Raw genomic sequence first — 17,761 nt, forward strand, 5'->3', positions numbered from 1 at the left:
GGGACATTAACGTTTATTTCTTCAATCCTCCTCCCAAGTGTATAAGACAAAAGAAGATATAAAATGTAAATATGTATGCAAATATGCGTTATACACTTGACATCTACATCATAATCATGTCCCTACATACATCATAATCATGTCCCTACATCATCCTATGTGCACAATGTACCGACATACCGTATGGTAACAACACATGTCTCTCCTACAACATATCCCCAACATTCAATTATCCATACACATTCCCTAATTTACCCAACATTGAATTCATAGGTTCATGATACATACTTGTAGGATGATAAAAACATACCCCATGGGTATGTTCCTCCATATAAAGGGCATTGCCCCATGTCAAACTATTGTTGTGCGGCACTTGTGCCAATTACCAAATAGCTCTAATCTTGCATGTCTTGCAACATTTTGGGGCACATGTTCAATCCTAAAATTAGGCATGTATATACAATGTAATTGCATGTATGGACATCTAGATACATGCAAACATGCATCAAATCAATATATGCGCTAAACCACACACATGTGCACGCACATACACATGCATTTTTGTAAAGGAAAATTGTTCATTAGTATAATAGGCACACACATGTATGTATATTATATATATATATATATATATATATATATATATATATAATTCTCAAGTGATCAACAACCATCTTGTATAGAGCTTTATATGTGTATATGTATACTCTATGCGCATGCATGGCACATATGACATATGTAAATTACATAGAGCACATTGTGTGTGTTATGTATTTGCATACAAACACTTAGAAATCAAACCTCAAAGATTGTTCCATTTGCCATGAATATATGTACACTTATAAACATACATAACAACGTCAAATCACGTATAAAATATAAATAAAATCATAGAATCACATGATTATGTCCCTAGATAACAATGACATGAGTATATCTATATTGGCATGCATGCACATACATTACACATGGATTTACATGACATGAAACTACATATATAACATTTGTGCAACCCTAAATAAGTGATCTAAACAATGTTACCAATGTTTAAAAAAACAAATGACACTCTAAAGTTCTTTGTGATTAATACAACGCTATTTTTGGGACAAAAACATCTTATGCCCTAGCCAAAGAGTTTTTGTACCTAAGAACTATGACCGCATTACAATTTAACCTACAAGCTCGAGCATGTACGCAAGAATGATAGACTCTATTATTGCCCACATTAATTGGAGTTGTCTATGTGGGTGCCATTTAATCATAATAATCAAAAAACATATGTATTTGTACAATTCAATACTCTCTTAAAGACGTGAGATTTTCTACAATGATGTAAAACCACCACATAACATCAAATCTATACACAAACATGTAACCAATTGTCTTTGTCAATAGGAGACATTCATTCAGTTCCTTCAGCATTAAGAGGTGCACCAAAAAGCCCCCATGTCCATTTATGGATCCAAAAATACCCCAATAGATCTATTGTAAATAGCAGCGATGAACATATTTCTATCATTACGAGGGTAAAAGATTTGATGATGCCCAAAAATGTCTTTTATGAAACTAGAAAATGCCATATGAATGTATTTCTTGGCAATTATATTCAATGTGTAAATGATGTGAGTTGAGGCAAAACATGTTTATGGTTAAGTGATAAACTAGTGGTATTGCACAAATCAAAATGAACATAGCACAATTAGCCCAAGTTATGGCAACTTTAAATTTAGCAATATCATCATGTGTCTAAATATAAAAGACTTTTGGTACACAAAAGTCCCCCATAATTCCTTCATTGTGTATGAATCCACCATGCCCTTGAAGTTCATTTGTTAGTCACCCACAAGAGTACAAACATACAAACATTATGAAGACAAGGATTGCAATGTAATATATATATTATCTAACCAATGTTAATACAAGATCAATCAATGTGAAAACATGTAATAGTTCCCCACATAAAATGCAGCAAAAGTTTATCCATGAATGTGTATCCTTTGATTATTATTTGACAAGGTAAAGAACATTGAAATGTGTAATTCCTCCGGTCTTGTCCTTCAAATATGGTAGCCCTTTTTGGCATTTTCAGCCACCAAGATTGTTGTTACTTTTGCCAATCACTTGAGAATCACATCTCTATGTATACTTCTTTATATAATGAATGGATATCTTTAAAAAAAAAACCATTGGCAACATGATAATAATGTATGTCAATGAAGTTAGAATGACGAAACTTGATTGTTATGGATACATACATATGTTATCATGAAAGTATATGTTCATACATGAACAACAATATTTTTCAAGTAAAAAAAAAACAAGAAAACCTGAAAACAAAGGCTTCAACAAAGCTTGAAATCAATCATAAGTAAAAAGGGCAATAAGCACCCAAGTTTGAATTTGAAGGAAATGACAAGAATTCCTTTAATTATTACAAAAGGCCAAAAAGTGTGTTGTCCACATTCATGTGACGACTAGAGGGTTTCCTGTCTTAATAGCACAATGCATGATGTTCCACCAATACATCAATAATGGATGCTTTACTTTTATTTCGTCTTTATTTCATTTCATATGCCCTCTTTTTCTAAGCCTTCCTTATTTTGATATATTGTTAACCTAACTTATAAGCATATTAAATATCTAAAAGACATATTAACCAATATTCGTTTGTAAGCCATTATACTCATCTACGAGAGTCGACTTGCAAGCATGTCAACATTGCAACAGTGTTTCTTAATGCGCTGTTTGAAAAGAGAATGTTAACATACGATGGTACAAGTTATTGTTGTGATAGTGATTCATCACAATGATGTTACTTGATTTAATAGTAGTGAAATTTGAACAATAAGAAATCAATGTTTCTAAATTTACCATTGGATTTGTATGTGATATATGCTTTTAAGAGCATAATCTTTTGTGTTGATGTTGTCATAATGTTTGTGATATGGAGAGGACATGCAATTTTTAACAATCATAATGCCATACAAAAACATAGCGAGGGGAAACATCAAATCTTCCATACCCAACTATAATATTTAATTATTGGGACATCCCTTGTTCTTATTGGGCTACACAATAATTAGATTCGTCATTGAGCTCAACACCTTTGTGTCCTTGATTGATTACCAACAACACATCAATTTCATTCTATATTAACACATAAATGTGGTGTAGAGAAAAATTGATAATAGGATGATGCATATATATACATGTATGAGTGTGCATATATGTTTCTCTAAAATATGTACATGTCAATATGCACTCGCACATGCCATCAAAATGTATGGTCTATAATTTGATCACCAAACACACGAGAAAATTCATGACGCAATACGTATATGTCAACTTAAAGGATTAATATAAATTCTAATATGATACATGATACCCTAACATTGCATCAACTTCTTTGTATTTGTCTTTCTTCCAGCCAACTTCCAAAAGTTTTTTCATAGAAATTGAAATATGTTAGGCTTGTCTAGTAGAACCCATGTTAGAATAATATGCAAAAACTAGCCAAACCCATTCATCTCTGATGATCCCTGATCAACATTCTGTGTTCAAGTTTGCAATCTTGATTATTAACATTTACTACCTTTAACACCAACTTGATCATGGTATTGGAGGTGATGGATGTTGACATAACAAAGCATGTTGAGTTAATTAGTACATACACAAAACCAATGTTTGAACATTCAGAATGTTAGTTTTCAAATATATGTTTATATAAAGCAAACGTGAATAAATCATGATATAGTTTAGTGGTTAGAATACCACGTTGGCTCGAATGCCTAAAGAGACCACCTAGAAAGCTAACCTTGTATGTGTAACCCTTGTTCAAACATAGACATTCTACTGTGAAGTAGGAATATTTTTGCTTACGAAAGAGAGACGTATCAAGAAATGTTTTGTATTGAGGTCCCATAAGTAAATATGGGCCTCTTTATGGACGTTAAAAAATATCATTCTCTTTTCCAAATGTATGTTTATGTCAAAGCAATAAGAAGATCCTTAAACACATGTTGTCCTTACTACAAAAGCTCTCATGGCAAGCTACACATCCAAATTTCTTATTTGTTCTCCTCCAAATCTTCTACACATCCTTCTAAGTAAGGTGTGCATTCCATCATACATACAAGCTTATTTGTTTTCCTCTAAATATTCTACATATGCTCACATATAGAGGTGAACATATACAATTTGTTTGAAGCTTTAAATACCTTGTATTGATGTACCCGCCACAAATAAATGGAGTGCATGCTTTGATTCTAGGCTCCAAGCCGGTTGGAAATCGTATTACCTTTTGGAGAACCAATGCAACCAAAGTGATACTTGTGGATGGAAAGTAAAACTAATGTTGTTCAATGCCATGTTAACTCAAGTATTGCTTTATCGAGTAGAAGTATGGGGTGGCACCATCTCTCTTAGTGCATTGAATGAGATTGACAAAATTCAAAAGATGTTTTTAAGGAGGAAATTAGGAGTTAAATGCACTACCTCTTACTAGATTATGCTATTGGAAACAAGTGTTCGACCCATAAAACTATTGGCACTCCAAAGAGTATATAAATACATTACAAAAGTCAAGAATATGTTGAATCATGGATTGCCACATCTTGCTTGGAATGTTGGATGTAAGCTACAAAAGAATCATAAAACTAAGATTCTCTCATCTGGTTGGGTTGTTGACATAATGAAATGCTTTAGAAGATGGGGTGTGGATGATCTTTTAGAGTTTTCGGGAAATGATATGTAGTATGTAATGATTGAGGAAAGGTTGGTGGAATCATTAAGGATGATGTGGGAAGATGCTAAGAGGACAAAGCTAGAATACTACATTGCAAATGTCAACCCTGAATGTTGGTCTCAATATAAAGCAAGAATGCCTATCGATCATATCCAACCTTATCTCATCACCAATATAAGTAGTAATGCTCGTAGAGCCCTTACACTACTTTGCACTCGATCTCACAAGTTAGGTATTGAAGTTGCATCATGGTATCAAAATGTAACGAATTTGAAGTCATGGTAGAGCATGAATGTCACTTGCTCTTCACATGCTTGACATATAGTGCAATTCGTTCAAGATATGTTGACATACTAAGAGGGAGGGATAACCTAAGTGCCATACTTAAGACACCATCGAGAAGGTTGAGCTAATATGTGTATGCTTTATTCACACATAGAGACTTTGTGCTTCAATGTATGAATACCCCTTCTTAGGAAGGAGACACATATCAAGAACACATGTATAGTCTGGTCCGATAGGTCAACATTGGCCTCTTTTTATGTATACTGCCTCCGGGCTTTTTATTAATACCAATGGAGCATATGTTTTATGGAAAAAAAAAAACATTGGCCTCTTTATGGACGATAAAAATTCTAATTCTAATACACGTCATTGTAAGTAAAGTGTGCTTTCCATTCTAACCTTCCATAAGTCAAATCCATTGCCTTCAAATTTCCTAAATTCCACCCCAACATTGGTAGATGTATTTGCCATGGTAAAAGAATACAATACGAATACAAAAACAAAACTCCCACGTATTTAAGGTGGAAGACTAAGCAATGGAGCTCTTGAAAGGATGCAATGCTTGCTAGAACTCAAGCAACTTCAGAAAGAAAGAAAGAATACACAACTTCAAAAAGAAAGAATACATTAAGAGGCCAAAATGTCCTATAAGACCAAACAAGAGGTTACTTCCTAAAATGTTATCTCATCTTTGAGAACAACAAACAAAAGTAAACATAGCCAAGTAAAAAAGTAAACAAAAATAGAATTGAGACATGACTAAAGAATATTGCCATCTATACATATAAGATTCTCAAGTAAGATATATCATACTTTTTGTCTTTGAAAGATCTCTAGCATATGTTGATCCAGAATGTAGAGGTATTCGAAGTGAGGTATACATTTGCAATGGTAGAGATAATGGCCTTTATTTGTCAATGACAAGGGTGATTGGATTGTGGTTGATGAGGATGGAGCGTATGTGCACAACAATTTGCTATTGCCCGATCTATTGTAACACCTATGCAATGTCCTAGTTGGGAGCCCATTTAGAAACTTTGTGCTTTGAAGGATGAACATCCCTTGTTTAGAAGGGGACACAAATCAAGAAAACTTGTGCACTTAGGTCTCATGGGTCAATATATGGTCTCTTTATGGATGCTAATCAATATCTCTCTCTTTCTCTTGATGTGTGCGCAAAAGAACAAAATTTGGTGAATATATTTAGTATTTCACCTTATGATCAACAATTGCTCTCAACACACGTGGGTCTATCCAATGCCTATAAATGGAAAAGTATTTACTCACTTCTACAAAGTCAAAATTCTAAAGAAACTAGACTAACGATACGATGTTTGTAGTTGGATAGTAGTGGAGAATAATTCTTTAATGAATTTACTTAGGACATTTCTCCAACTGTGGGAGTACTTCGATAAATTATGTGTTGGTATAAGCCACAACAAAATAGAAGTAGTGGAGTAAAAGAATTGGCGTATAATGGAAGTGGCCGATGCAATGATCAAAGAGAAGAACATGCCATATTTATATTGGATGGATGTGGTAGTTATGATGGTCTACTTGATCAATCAATGTCTTAATATAATAGTGCCTGATGTGACCCAATAAGTGATATTATGAGAGGAGGTCAATTAACATGTTGTGTTGCAATTGTTTTGAATGCACCACATATATTTCCCGGATGAGCTATGTACAATGTGACGGGAACTGCACGTTACATATACGCAACGCTTGGCCACAACCGAGCTTAGAATCATACACAGAAAACGGGAGATAAATGCACAACACGAAGAAGAGAGGAGTACACAGGATGTTTACGTGGAAAACCCAAACTAAGGGAAAAACCACGACAGCCCACAGGCTGCAAACTATCACTATGTTAGAATGTACAATAGTGAGTTCACGGAGGCAACGACCTCGTGCTCACGATCTTCGCCACAAGCGGCGGTTACAACAGAGGCAACGACCTCTTCCTCTCTCTCTCACTCTCTGTACACTGTTACACACACTCTCTTCTTACACCAACAAGAAATGACAACAACAACTAAAAGTTTGCCCTAAGTCATATTTATACTAATATGACTTTTCGGCTATTTACAAATATAGCCATGATGGACTCTCAGAAACATATTTACGAATATGTCTCTTCATTCGGTGAGCACTTCTCACCGGGTCTGCACCATTCGGCTCTCCGTAGCCGGGTACTCCTCATCCGGTTCTCACCGGGTCTGCACCATCCGGCTCTCCGTAGCCAGGTACTCCTCATCCGGTTCTCACCGGGTCTGCACCATCCGGCTCTCCGTAGCCGGGTACTCCTCATCCGGTTCTCACCGGGTCTGTACCATCCGGCTCTTCGTAGCCGGGTACTCCTCATCCGGTCTTCATTGAGTCTACACCATCCGGCTCTCCGTAGCCGGGTACTCCTCATCCGGTCTTCATCGGGTCTGCACCATCTGGCTCTCCGTAGCCGGGTACTCGTCATCCGGTTTCGGCCTCGGCCGAGTTTGTTCATCGGCACTGTTCTTCTCCCTTCCCATCTGGAGGGACCTGTCTCCCAACACAATGCAATTCATTGAGTTATCTCGAGGAACTTGTGGATTGATGCGAAAATGAGGTATCATCCTTGTGGGAAGAATAGCCTTTTGCATATAGAGCCACAATGTAGCATACAATCATGGCCCACTTTTGCATACATGGTTGTATATATATAAAGGAGGCTCCAACCCTAGTTGTCATGAAGAAGTTCAACACTAGTTATTGGGTGTATTAGTTTCTATTTAATCTCATATTAATCTTCCTCTTCATTGTTCTTGCTTATCATTTCCTTTCTTTTCGACATTCTATTATCTGATGCTCACCTCACTCGTTGAATGACATTTGACATTCGTTGTCGCGAAAACACTTGTGCATGTGAAGGAATGGACAGAAGGAATCATATATATAATTCCTAAGTCGGGTGCTTAGTGTGATGAAGTCTCCAAGTGGCGGTCAATAACATTGCTTAATGTTGTGTATAAGATTGTGGCAAAAACTATTGCTGTTAGACTATGAGTTGTATTGTTGTATATTATTCATAACACATAATTTGGTTTTCTACAAGATAGAAGTATTTTTGATAATATCTTTTTTTCTGGGAAATGGTTGCATTAGCTCAGCAACATAAACAACAACTTGCAATATTATTGCTTGACTTTGAAAAGGCATATGATAAAGTGGATTGGGACTTTCTTGAGTCAGTGATGTCAATATTAGGTCTTCCTGCCGCATGGATAAAAGGTGTTTCAGCCCTTTACAGGCATGCTTCTAGTTCAATTTTGTTCGCTGGAGAATACGAGACACTATTTCCTATCTCCAAGTCTGTTAGGAAAGGATGCCCTCATGCCCCATTTCTTTTTATCTTGTTTGGGGAAGCTTTGTCCTCCTACCTAAGATTGTCAACTGTTGGTACCAAAGACATAATATTACCTATTACACAATCCATTGTAGTGGATGTTGAGTTTGCAGATGATACAACCCTCTATGTTTATAGGGAGATTGGTAATCTCGGCTGAGTACAAAATGCTTTGCAGGTTTTCTCAGATGCTACAGGTGCATCACTTAATTGGAATAAGTCAGTCAGCCTTTGGGTGGGTGTAGAAACTCACCATGCGTGGTATCTAGGTCCTGCTTTCTGATGGCTTCATCGTGGTGAGCCAATTCGATATTTGGGATGTATGGTTGGAATAGATTTAAGGCTAGAAGCAATGCTATCTCCGTTACTATTATCAATAAAACGTAAATTATTGTATTGGGATGCCCAACAATTGTCTTTTGCAAGTCCAGTTTTAGTAGCAAACACAATATTATTGGCATCAATGTGGTTTATAGCATCTGTGTGGCTATTTTCTAGATCAACAATAACAAAAGTGCAAAGCTTGATTCATAATTTCCTTTGGGGGGGAACATGGCTCTCCTACAATAGCCAAAGTTGCTTGGAATGTGTTGATTCAGCCTAAAATCAATGGAGGGTTGGGTTTGATAGGTTCTTTGATGCAGTCAAGAGCTCTCTTGACTAAGTTTGTGATCAGAGGATTGTTGCCAGGATTAGAAGCTTGGAAATGAATGTTTTTAAATCAGTTAATGCAGTTAACTCCTAAGACTGGAGGAGCATGTTCACCCTTTGATGCAGTCAAGAGTCTCTTGATTAAGTTTGTGATCAAAGGATTGATTTTAGGATCAGATGCTTGGAAATGAATGTTTTAAATCAGTTAATGTAGTTAACTCCTAAGGCAAGAGGACCATGGCCACCTTCTCTAAAGTGGTTGTTCTTGAATGATATGAAAACGCCAAGGCGGAATCTTGCATCCAATAGTTTTTTTGTTAGGAATCATAAGAGCATGGGATGCGATTAAATCTTTTTTGCTTAAGGACAAACCTTCTACATGAGATGCATTACTTAATCAACCTATGCTTGCCAATTCTCTATTTCGAGATAATGCAAGAAAAGTATTGGACCTGCGAACCATTTGTAAGAACTTGGACTCAATTTCAGCAAATGTCACAAGAAGATCGTCTTGCACATCTACAATCAGTTCATGGTGCCAAGATAATGATTACAACCTTATCAACAACATATTCTTTGTTTTTTACAACCCTCCAACCCATGCAAGAACATCTATGGTTTGGATGCTTCACAAATGATACATTGATGGCTGTTAAGGGCGTTTCACCTAATGGGTGTGTTTCTTATTTTGAGGTCCTAGACAACAATAGATTGCAATCTTATACCTTTGATTGCAGTTATCTACAAGACTTGTGAAGTGCACCAGTCAGAGTGGTTGCTAAAACTGGAAAGAAATGGATCCTTGATCCTTATCCTTCAATTGCTCATATGTGTGATATCCTATGGTTATACGCAAAAGATCAACATGGGATCCGGGGGGTTGGGTTTGGTCACACTCCTTGGGGGAAAAGATCGTAAAGGTCCCCTTCTTTCAATACTCAATAAAACTTGGAAGGTCATTACTACTCTCTCGGAATGTAGATACCAGTAGCTCAGAAACATTGGACCAACTGGGGTGTCTCAACTTTGCATTTGAGAACCTACTGGAAATGGATTTGGTCATTCAAGGGGCCAACTAAATTTATTCTCTTTCGATGGCTATTAGTGCATATGGCACTACTAGTTGGACATTCATTGAAAGGGAATGTAGCACCCAATTTGTGGCAATGTGGCTTTTGCCATGAACCTCAGGAGACTACCAAGCATGTCCTATGGTCTTGTCCCTTTGCTCAACAAGTATGGAAGAAATTCCTCTCTTTATTCCTAACAATCAGTATATGTTGCCTATTCTCATGGGGATCAATGATGTGGGGAGTATTACATTCCAACTTGATGTTGTATGAGCAAACGATGTTCATGGGGCAATGCCAGTACATAATAGAAGATTGATATTAGTTAGTCCCTTTCAGCAACCTCGAAAGCAGGTGTGATCTATCAAGTTTTGGAAAATAGTGATCACAATAACGTTATGGGCATTATGGAAATATCGATGTAACCAACTTTATGATGCAGTAGACATTCATCTCTCAGATGTGTTGCTTGAGATATGGGAGAACTTGTTGGCAGTAGTCCGTGGCTAGTATGATAATATGCAGGGCTCCCTAGATAATGTGAACAAGAGAAGGAAAAAGCTTCTTCACTTATGGAAAAAGTTGCCCCTGTTTACAATGTCAACCCAAGAGCCTCAATGGCAATATCGACTTCCATGAGCTCTTTCTTGAATAGTATAAGAAACTTCGATATTTGGTCCTAGGATTATTTTACATCATTGTATAAGAAAAGTTGTAACCTCTTGGGCAGCTAGGTTCAAGTTGTAGCCTTCGGGCGTTTTTTCTTAATACTATTTAAGAAAATCCTTTAATAAATAAATAAAACGCTTGTGCATGTGCTACTCGAGCGGGTCCACGGGGGTCTTGGATTAGGGAGGTCACAAGGGCTCACAAGGTGTAGAGGATAGGTCCTAGACTAGAAGGATCCTCAGAATCGAACGAAGTGCAGAGTCGAGAGGAGCCCAGACTCGAAGGGTCTTCTTACACGAAGAGAGTGACGACTCGAATGATGATTAACAAGCGATTATGTTCAAAACATGCAATTAACGGAATGCGCACGAGATTAAGACAAAAATGCGGGCAAAAATATACAAGGAATCTCTTTACAAATTAGAGTTTACAACGATTAGAGCTAGAGTACCACTATTTCGGTGATTTTTACAAAACAATTATACGATTAGAGCACAAATGAGAACGATGTCGTGACGTGGCTCGCCAAGAAGTGTAGCGTTGGGCAAACAAAGGATAACGTGAAAGTGAGGAAGGGGATTATGGACGGAAGAGACGAAAGAGTAGAGATGGAGTGAATAGAGATCAATAAGATATGACAAAATATGATTTTTAAGGAATATACGATAGGACAAGATAAGATATAAAATAATATATGAGAAAGTGTATGAAATTTATAATCATTTTCATGAAAGAGTTACAAAGTGATTGTGCACGTCATTGAACCTCCGAACTTTGTCTTGCAAGGTAATCGCTCTTTTCTTTCTTGATCGTAGACCACTACAAATCTTCACTTCAATATTTTGATGAAGATAAGGCTCAAACCGCCTCCCTCTTGTTGAGAGTTGACCACCACGACCGCCAAGCTAGAGCTCCACCTTTATCTTAAACTTCTTCCCTTCTTTATCTATTTTTATGGTATCTCTTATGTAATACATAATTTGATTGATATCTCATACATATCTCCCCCTTTGATCTTCTCTTTCACCATTTAAATAGGTGCCCCCATGCATATGATGCATTGGAGGGTACAAGACATGCATGTAGTGCATGAACTTAAAGTGGGCGACCGAAATTAAGCCGATAAAAAGAGGTGCTTAATTTCAGTATTAATTGTGCTTTTATTCCCTTTCTTTCTTCGAAAAAGAGAATGGAATATGTAGTCCCTAATCCGCATCTCACTCTCGGATATTCAAACTCTCCACCACTTTAAGCCTAATAATGAACGTGTAAGCTATACATACATATTCACTTCTATACATTTTGCATTGACATTGTGTACAGTTATGTATTCACTTCTATACATTTTGCATTGACATTGTGTACAGTTTTGTATTCACTTCTTTCTTCTTCGGAAAACAGATATTTTTTTCTGTTTGTATATATTTTGCATAGACTTTGGGGTTTTGGGGGCTGGAAAATGCGAGAGAGTGGACCCAAAACCCAATTTTATATGAGGGGAATACAACTCAGCCGAGATCATGGTCTTATGGAACAGGAGAAAATGGAAATTGAAAGAAGTGCTAAGGACTCTGTTTTCAGAAGAAGAAAGAAGAAGAAGAAGAAGAAGAAGAAGAAGAATGAACTTGAAATAAGAAGTAATTGTGGAGATCTCTGGTTCTTTCCTCATCCTTTTCCTCCACCTTGTGAGAAAGGAGAAGGGCCATGGATGTTCCTCTTCTCCATGGTATGCTCCATTGCACCATTTTTGGAGCAGAGAATCTGGTTCATGAACAACCCTTTCATCATCTTCTTGGTGCTGTAAGTTTTTTTTTTCTACTTTATCCTTGACTTGGCTTGTTTTCTACATGGATCTTTATCTTTTCCATATATTTTGGTTCTTTAGTGATGAAAAGATCCATATTTCCAAGCTTTTTGGAGTCAATCAATGGATAAACTCTGTTTCAATGTGGTATTAAAGTTACATTTAGCTGAGGAGTATTTGGATTAAATCGTTAATGGTATTGCAAATGAGTCTTGTTTATTTGACAATGTATATATTCTAGATTTGATCTATATACAATGTGGATCTTGATGTTATATAAAGGTCTATGCTAAGCTTTTTTGGACTCTCTTTAATGGATTTTGTATATTTCTAATGTAGTAAAATGATATTGGTTTGAGATTATCGTTTGTCACTCCTTAATGGCATTGGGGTGAATTGGATAATGGTAATAATAATCAACATTTGATTGAGTGTATGGGGTGATTAAAAAAGCTCCATTCTCTAAGATTGTGGAGAGAACTTTGTCGTAGCAACCATTGATGGTTTGATTTAGAAAGATTAAGCTTACCCACCCTGCTTCCTTAATGTGAGATAAAACAGTTTTGTTTCCCTCCTCTGCACTTTATCAATGAGTTGCATTTTACATTCTCAGGTTACTGGGATTGTGGAGAAAGTTGTGCATCTCATCAGAGGACCCAACATGCTCTATGCCACAGTGGACTTGGGGGCGGCCCGTGTCGGACGCACTCACATGGTCTCACTGGAACCAGTGAACCCAGTGTGGAGGGAGAGTTTCCAGATCTATTGTGCACATTATGCATCTGAGATTGTTATATCCATCAAGGATGACGATATGATCGGTTCGCATGTCATTGGTCGTGCTAGAATCCCGGTGAAGAATTTGCTCTCCGGAGATCAGGTGGAGGATGCATATGATCTGTATTCCAATAATAGTAAAGCTAACCCTGAGGTTGTAGGCAAAGTGAGAGTAAGCTTGCAATTCCTGGGTGTACAAAAAGATGAAGAAAATGGGTGGACATTGCGGCATGCCTTCTTCCCACCACGACAAGCTTGCCATGTGAAGCTATATCAAGATGCCGATATGCAACACGGCTTTCTGCCCAACATATATCTGTCCGATGGGCAGCTTTATAAGGGATCGCGGTGCTGGGAGGATATCTCCGATGCGATCTCGAATGCAAATATTTTCATTTATATTGCCGGATGGTCTATCTATACCGAGACCTCTCTCCGACGGGATGGGACCACAGTGTCGGAGACTCTCGGAGAGCTATTAAAGAGGAAGGCCGAAGAAGGAGTGGCAGTTGCAATACTGGTTTGGGATGATAGGTCCTCCATTGAGTTTATTCGACCCCAGGGAGTGATGGACACACATGACGAAGACACCATTGCGTTCTTCCGAAATTCTAAGGTGAAATGTTTGTTGTGTCCACGGATACCTGATGATTCTCTGAGTGCTGTTCAAGTTCTGCAAATCGCGACCATGTTCTCCCATCATCAGAAGCTTGTATCTCTTGATGTTGCATGTGCTCCACCATCAGTGGCTCGGAAAGTGGTTAGCTTCATGGGTGGGATCGATCTATGCAATGGCCGATTTGATGATCAAAGACACTCTCTTTTCCGGACGCTTAATGCCGAGCATTCGTGTGATTTCTACCAAAGTTGCTTCATTAACTCCTCGATCGCGAGTGGTGGCCCCAGACAACCTTGGCATGACATCCATTGCCAGCTACAGGGCCCCATAGCTTGGGATGTGGTTTCCAACTTTGAACAAAGATGGAAGAAGCAAGGGTGGGTGAATGTGCTAGCTGATCTCGGAAATAATCCATGCCTACTCCCTGCCCATGCCATGGCCGATGAGCTAAACCATGATCACACAAGCCCAGAAGCATGGAATGCCCAACTTTTCCGATCAATCGATGGTGGTGCAGCTTTCGGCTTTCCGGATAATCATGAAGAAGCGGCTGATATGGGCCTTGTTAGTGGCAAAAACAACATCACTGAGCGGAGCATCCAAGATGCCTACATTCGAGCCATACGATCGGCCGATCGCTTCATATACATTGAGAATCAATATTTCCTCGGAAGTTGCTATGCTTGGGAGAGTGGCCAAAATGTGGGATGCCTCAATCTCATCCCGATGGAGATCACCCTGAAGATTGTGAGCAAAATCGAGGCCGGAGAGCGGTTTGTTGCTTATATTGTCATCCCAATGTGGCCCGAGGGAATACCAGAATCGGTCACGGTGCAAGCAATCCTTGAGTGGCAAAGGAGAACCATGGAAATGATGTATAAGAAAATCGTGTTCGCATTGAGACGCTCGGGCCGGGATGAATTGCCGACCGACTATCTTTGCTTCTTTTGTCTCGGGAACCGAGAAACAAGGCATCCTGAAGAGACACCACGCACAAAGAAACAAGAGTTGTCACTTCACTATCGGCTTGCACAAGAGACTCGTCGCTTCATGATCTATGTGCATTCCAAGATGATGATAGGTGAGGGACTTATTTCTCTTTGTTTTGTTTGTTATATTTGTGTTGTGAGTATATGCCATAAACATAACCACATTTTTAGAAGGGTTAATGTAAGTTTAGAGCATGCCTAAGCTATTGGGCTGCATTTGGCCGGGCAAAACTAGGTCTAGAGCTAGATGGTTATGGTCTAAACGTAGTCCTAGAGCTATATGCTGACCACGAACCTAGGGTTTTGTCGGTATACAAAACTAGTTGTATGTCATGGTGATAGAACGACATTGGGATCTATCATCTCATTATCTATTGGGTTTTTATTTAAGAGATTTAGTCTTTCCATGATCTATATTCATTCACATATGCTGTGATAACTGAGGTAAGGTTATATAGTTTGATTCTTCCAAAAGCTCCATGGGTGCTTTTCAAATTTCATTGTACTCCATAAATGAAGTGCGTTTTTTTGAAAATCTGTCAATGAACTTAAAAGCTTTGGGCGGTGAAGAGTGGGACAATGGGTTTTCTACATGTTTTTTGGATTAGATTGATCATGTTTATATTAGGTTAAGTATGCGCGATTTTGAGTGCTAATCCTGAATAATCTCTCGGCTGTTTTGTGCTTTAGTGGATGATGAATACATCATAGTTGGGTCGGCCAACATAAACCAACGGTCAATGGACGGAGGCCGAGACACCGAGTTGGCCATGGGAGCTTACCAACATTCGCATACATGGAAAACAAGAGGTACATCTCCCCGAGGACAAATCCATGGATTTAGACTAAGCTTGTGGTATGAACATCTCGGGCTGCTCGACAATTGCTTCTTGGAGCCATGGAGTTTGAAGTGTGTTAGATATGTCTGCAAAGTGTCGAATGATTTGTGGGATCTTTTTGCCGGGTCTGAGGTCGTGGATCTACCCGGTCATTTGTTGACATATCCTGTCGCAATTACCGAAAATGGAGAGGTCATTACACTTCCGGGGCATCCCTACTTTCCTGACACAAAGGGTCTGATTCTCGGGAAAGAAGGGCCAATTCTCTCCATACTAACTACCTAGGATTTTTACCTAGCAATTCATCTAATTGGAATGAAAATTCAACAGTAAAATGATATGTGAAGAAACAAGTATATTAGATTGTGTGTGTGTGTTTATCACAATATATACTTAACAATTTTATAGAAGCAAATCCATCGGATTTGAGAATCCATATTGACCGTATTGGTTGTTATTTTTTTTCTACTTTGAACTCATAGAGTTTCTATTCTTTTGAGAAACCTTGGTTGGAGAAATTTGTGTACGACATTTGGGGGTGAAGGTTTAAGAATAAAATGGTGTGGGTTTTTGTGTGTTTCTAGAACAACAAAGACATGATAGGTTGTGAACCTTCATTGACAATACTCATGTATGATAGCCATGAATATTACAATGCAAAGCTTCCTTCAGATGCCATGAATTCAACTTGAAGGAAGCTTCCTTCAGATGCAAAGCTTCCTTCAGATTCTTTGGCATTGGCGAAAGAACAAAAAAAGGCCCCTCTAACTTGAATGAAACAAGTTCAAAATTGGTTTGGAAATGCTAGAATTAGCTGTTTGTTTGTGAAATTAAGTCCCAATAGTCTTCTGAAAAGTTTTCTTTCTTGTGGAATCATTAAATTTCAAGAAAACCCCAATTTTGTTGAGTATCATAAGAAGCATCAAATGTAACGCTTTCAGTAAAAAAGTGAAACTTATTATAATTTTATATCAGATTTCTTCTTCTTCTTCTTTTTCTAAAATGAAGCTACTTTCCCATTAGTTAGGAAAGATTATTACATAGAGAGTTTACAAGTAGACTTATACACATTGGGGAGTCTTCCTCCGATCAAGTAAAAGAAGATGAGCCTACTTACAATGCCTTGCGGCCTAAGTTAATGTAAGAAGCTACCTATATCTAAGGCGATGCCCTTCAATGTTGCCTAGTACGAGTCGGCTCTTGGGGCCTACAACGAAGAGAGGGTGGCAGGTGAGTAGGAAACAACCAGCGTGGGGGTTGGTAATTCCACCTCGGGCCACTCTCACCTTGCATCACCATAGGTGTGTTCCTCCATTTCTGCCAAAAGCGCAACTGGGCAGAGATCACGTCGTTGGAGTGGTTGCAAATCTCTTCCAGTTGCCCTCGTAGGCAGCTGATAATCGCGAACCATATGTCCATGATCACTTCCTTCGGGGGCCGTACCGTACCTTGGAAAACCTTGAGGCAACGCGCTTTCCATATATACCACAAGGTGAAACCTACAATCAACATCTAGATTTCTGGAAACCTAGGGGATGCGGGCTGCAAGCCTCTTTCGAAACGGATCTTGACGATTTTGCCTCTCGTGCATACATAGCACCAACTATCTGCATTGACGGTGTCTGTTCACCCTTCGACTGAGTGACCAATCCATGCGGCAGCGCTCCACGAGGCTATTCCTTCAACTTCACATGCCGCAAGGAGGCGAGTTACTCTATCCTAGATCTTTTGAGCTTGAGGGCAATCCCACAGACAATGTCTCAGAGTCTCAATAGGTCGTGAGCACAGTGGGCAGCCTAACGGGCCGCCGTGTTTATCTAGCCATTCGCCAACGGGCACCACATTATGACCAATCTGCCACCAAAAGAGCTTGATCTTTTCAGGCATGTGGAGACGCCAAAAACCTTTCCAAAAGGTAATGAGCGC

The 17,761-nt window shown here is 38.5% G+C and overlaps 2 protein-coding genes across 2 annotated transcripts; both read left to right on the top strand.

The window, feature by feature from the left end:
• Nucleotides 1–8,163: 8,163 nt before the first annotated feature.
• LOC147855737 (uncharacterized) lies at nt 8,164–9,259 on the top strand. Its single transcript, XM_087330104.1, has 3 exons — nt 8,164–8,563; nt 8,753–8,898; nt 9,152–9,259. The coding sequence occupies exons 1-3, from the start codon at nt 8,164–8,166 to the stop codon at nt 9,257–9,259; spliced, it is 654 nt and encodes a 217-aa protein (XP_087186230.1).
• Nucleotides 9,260–12,404: 3,145 nt separating this feature from the next.
• On the top strand, nt 12,405–16,517 carry LOC147855738 (phospholipase D alpha 1-like). Its single transcript, XM_087330492.1, has 3 exons — nt 12,405–12,607; nt 13,225–15,088; nt 15,687–16,517. The coding sequence occupies exons 1-3, from the start codon at nt 12,512–12,514 to the stop codon at nt 16,118–16,120; spliced, it is 2,394 nt and encodes a 797-aa protein (XP_087186618.1). The 5' UTR covers nt 12,405–12,511; the 3' UTR covers nt 16,121–16,517.
• Nucleotides 16,518–17,761: the final 1,244 nt, after the last annotated feature.

The sequence above is a fragment of the Azolla caroliniana genome, unplaced genomic scaffold, assembly GCF_043228905.1.
Source record: "Azolla caroliniana isolate FFs.n. ecotype wild unplaced genomic scaffold, voAzoCaro1.0.p SCAF_14, whole genome shotgun sequence".
In the NCBI taxonomy this organism is placed as follows: domain Eukaryota; kingdom Viridiplantae; phylum Streptophyta; class Polypodiopsida; order Salviniales; family Salviniaceae; genus Azolla; species Azolla caroliniana.

What these genes read in the sequence shown, in the direction of transcription:
- LOC147855737 (XM_087330104.1), top strand. Translation starts at nt 8,164, where the DNA reads ATGGTTGCATTAGCTCAGCAACATAAACAACAACTTGCAATATTATTG. An exon ending in CTATGTTTATAGGGAGATTG is followed by an intron (nt 8,564 to 8,752) that starts GTAATCTCGGCT and finishes TGGTTGGAATAG; the next exon opens with ATTTAAGGCTAGAAGCAATG. An exon ending in CAATGTGGTTTATAGCATCT is followed by an intron (nt 8,899 to 9,151) that starts GTGTGGCTATTT and finishes CAGTTAATGCAG; the next exon opens with TTAACTCCTAAGACTGGAGG.
- LOC147855738 (XM_087330492.1), top strand. Translation starts at nt 12,512, where the DNA reads ATGGATGTTCCTCTTCTCCATGGTATGCTCCATTGCACCATTTTTGGA. An exon ending in TTCATCATCTTCTTGGTGCT is followed by an intron (nt 12,608 to 13,224) that starts GTAAGTTTTTTT and finishes TTACATTCTCAG; the next exon opens with GTTACTGGGATTGTGGAGAA. An exon ending in GCATTCCAAGATGATGATAG is followed by an intron (nt 15,089 to 15,686) that starts GTGAGGGACTTA and finishes TTTGTGCTTTAG; the next exon opens with TGGATGATGAATACATCATA.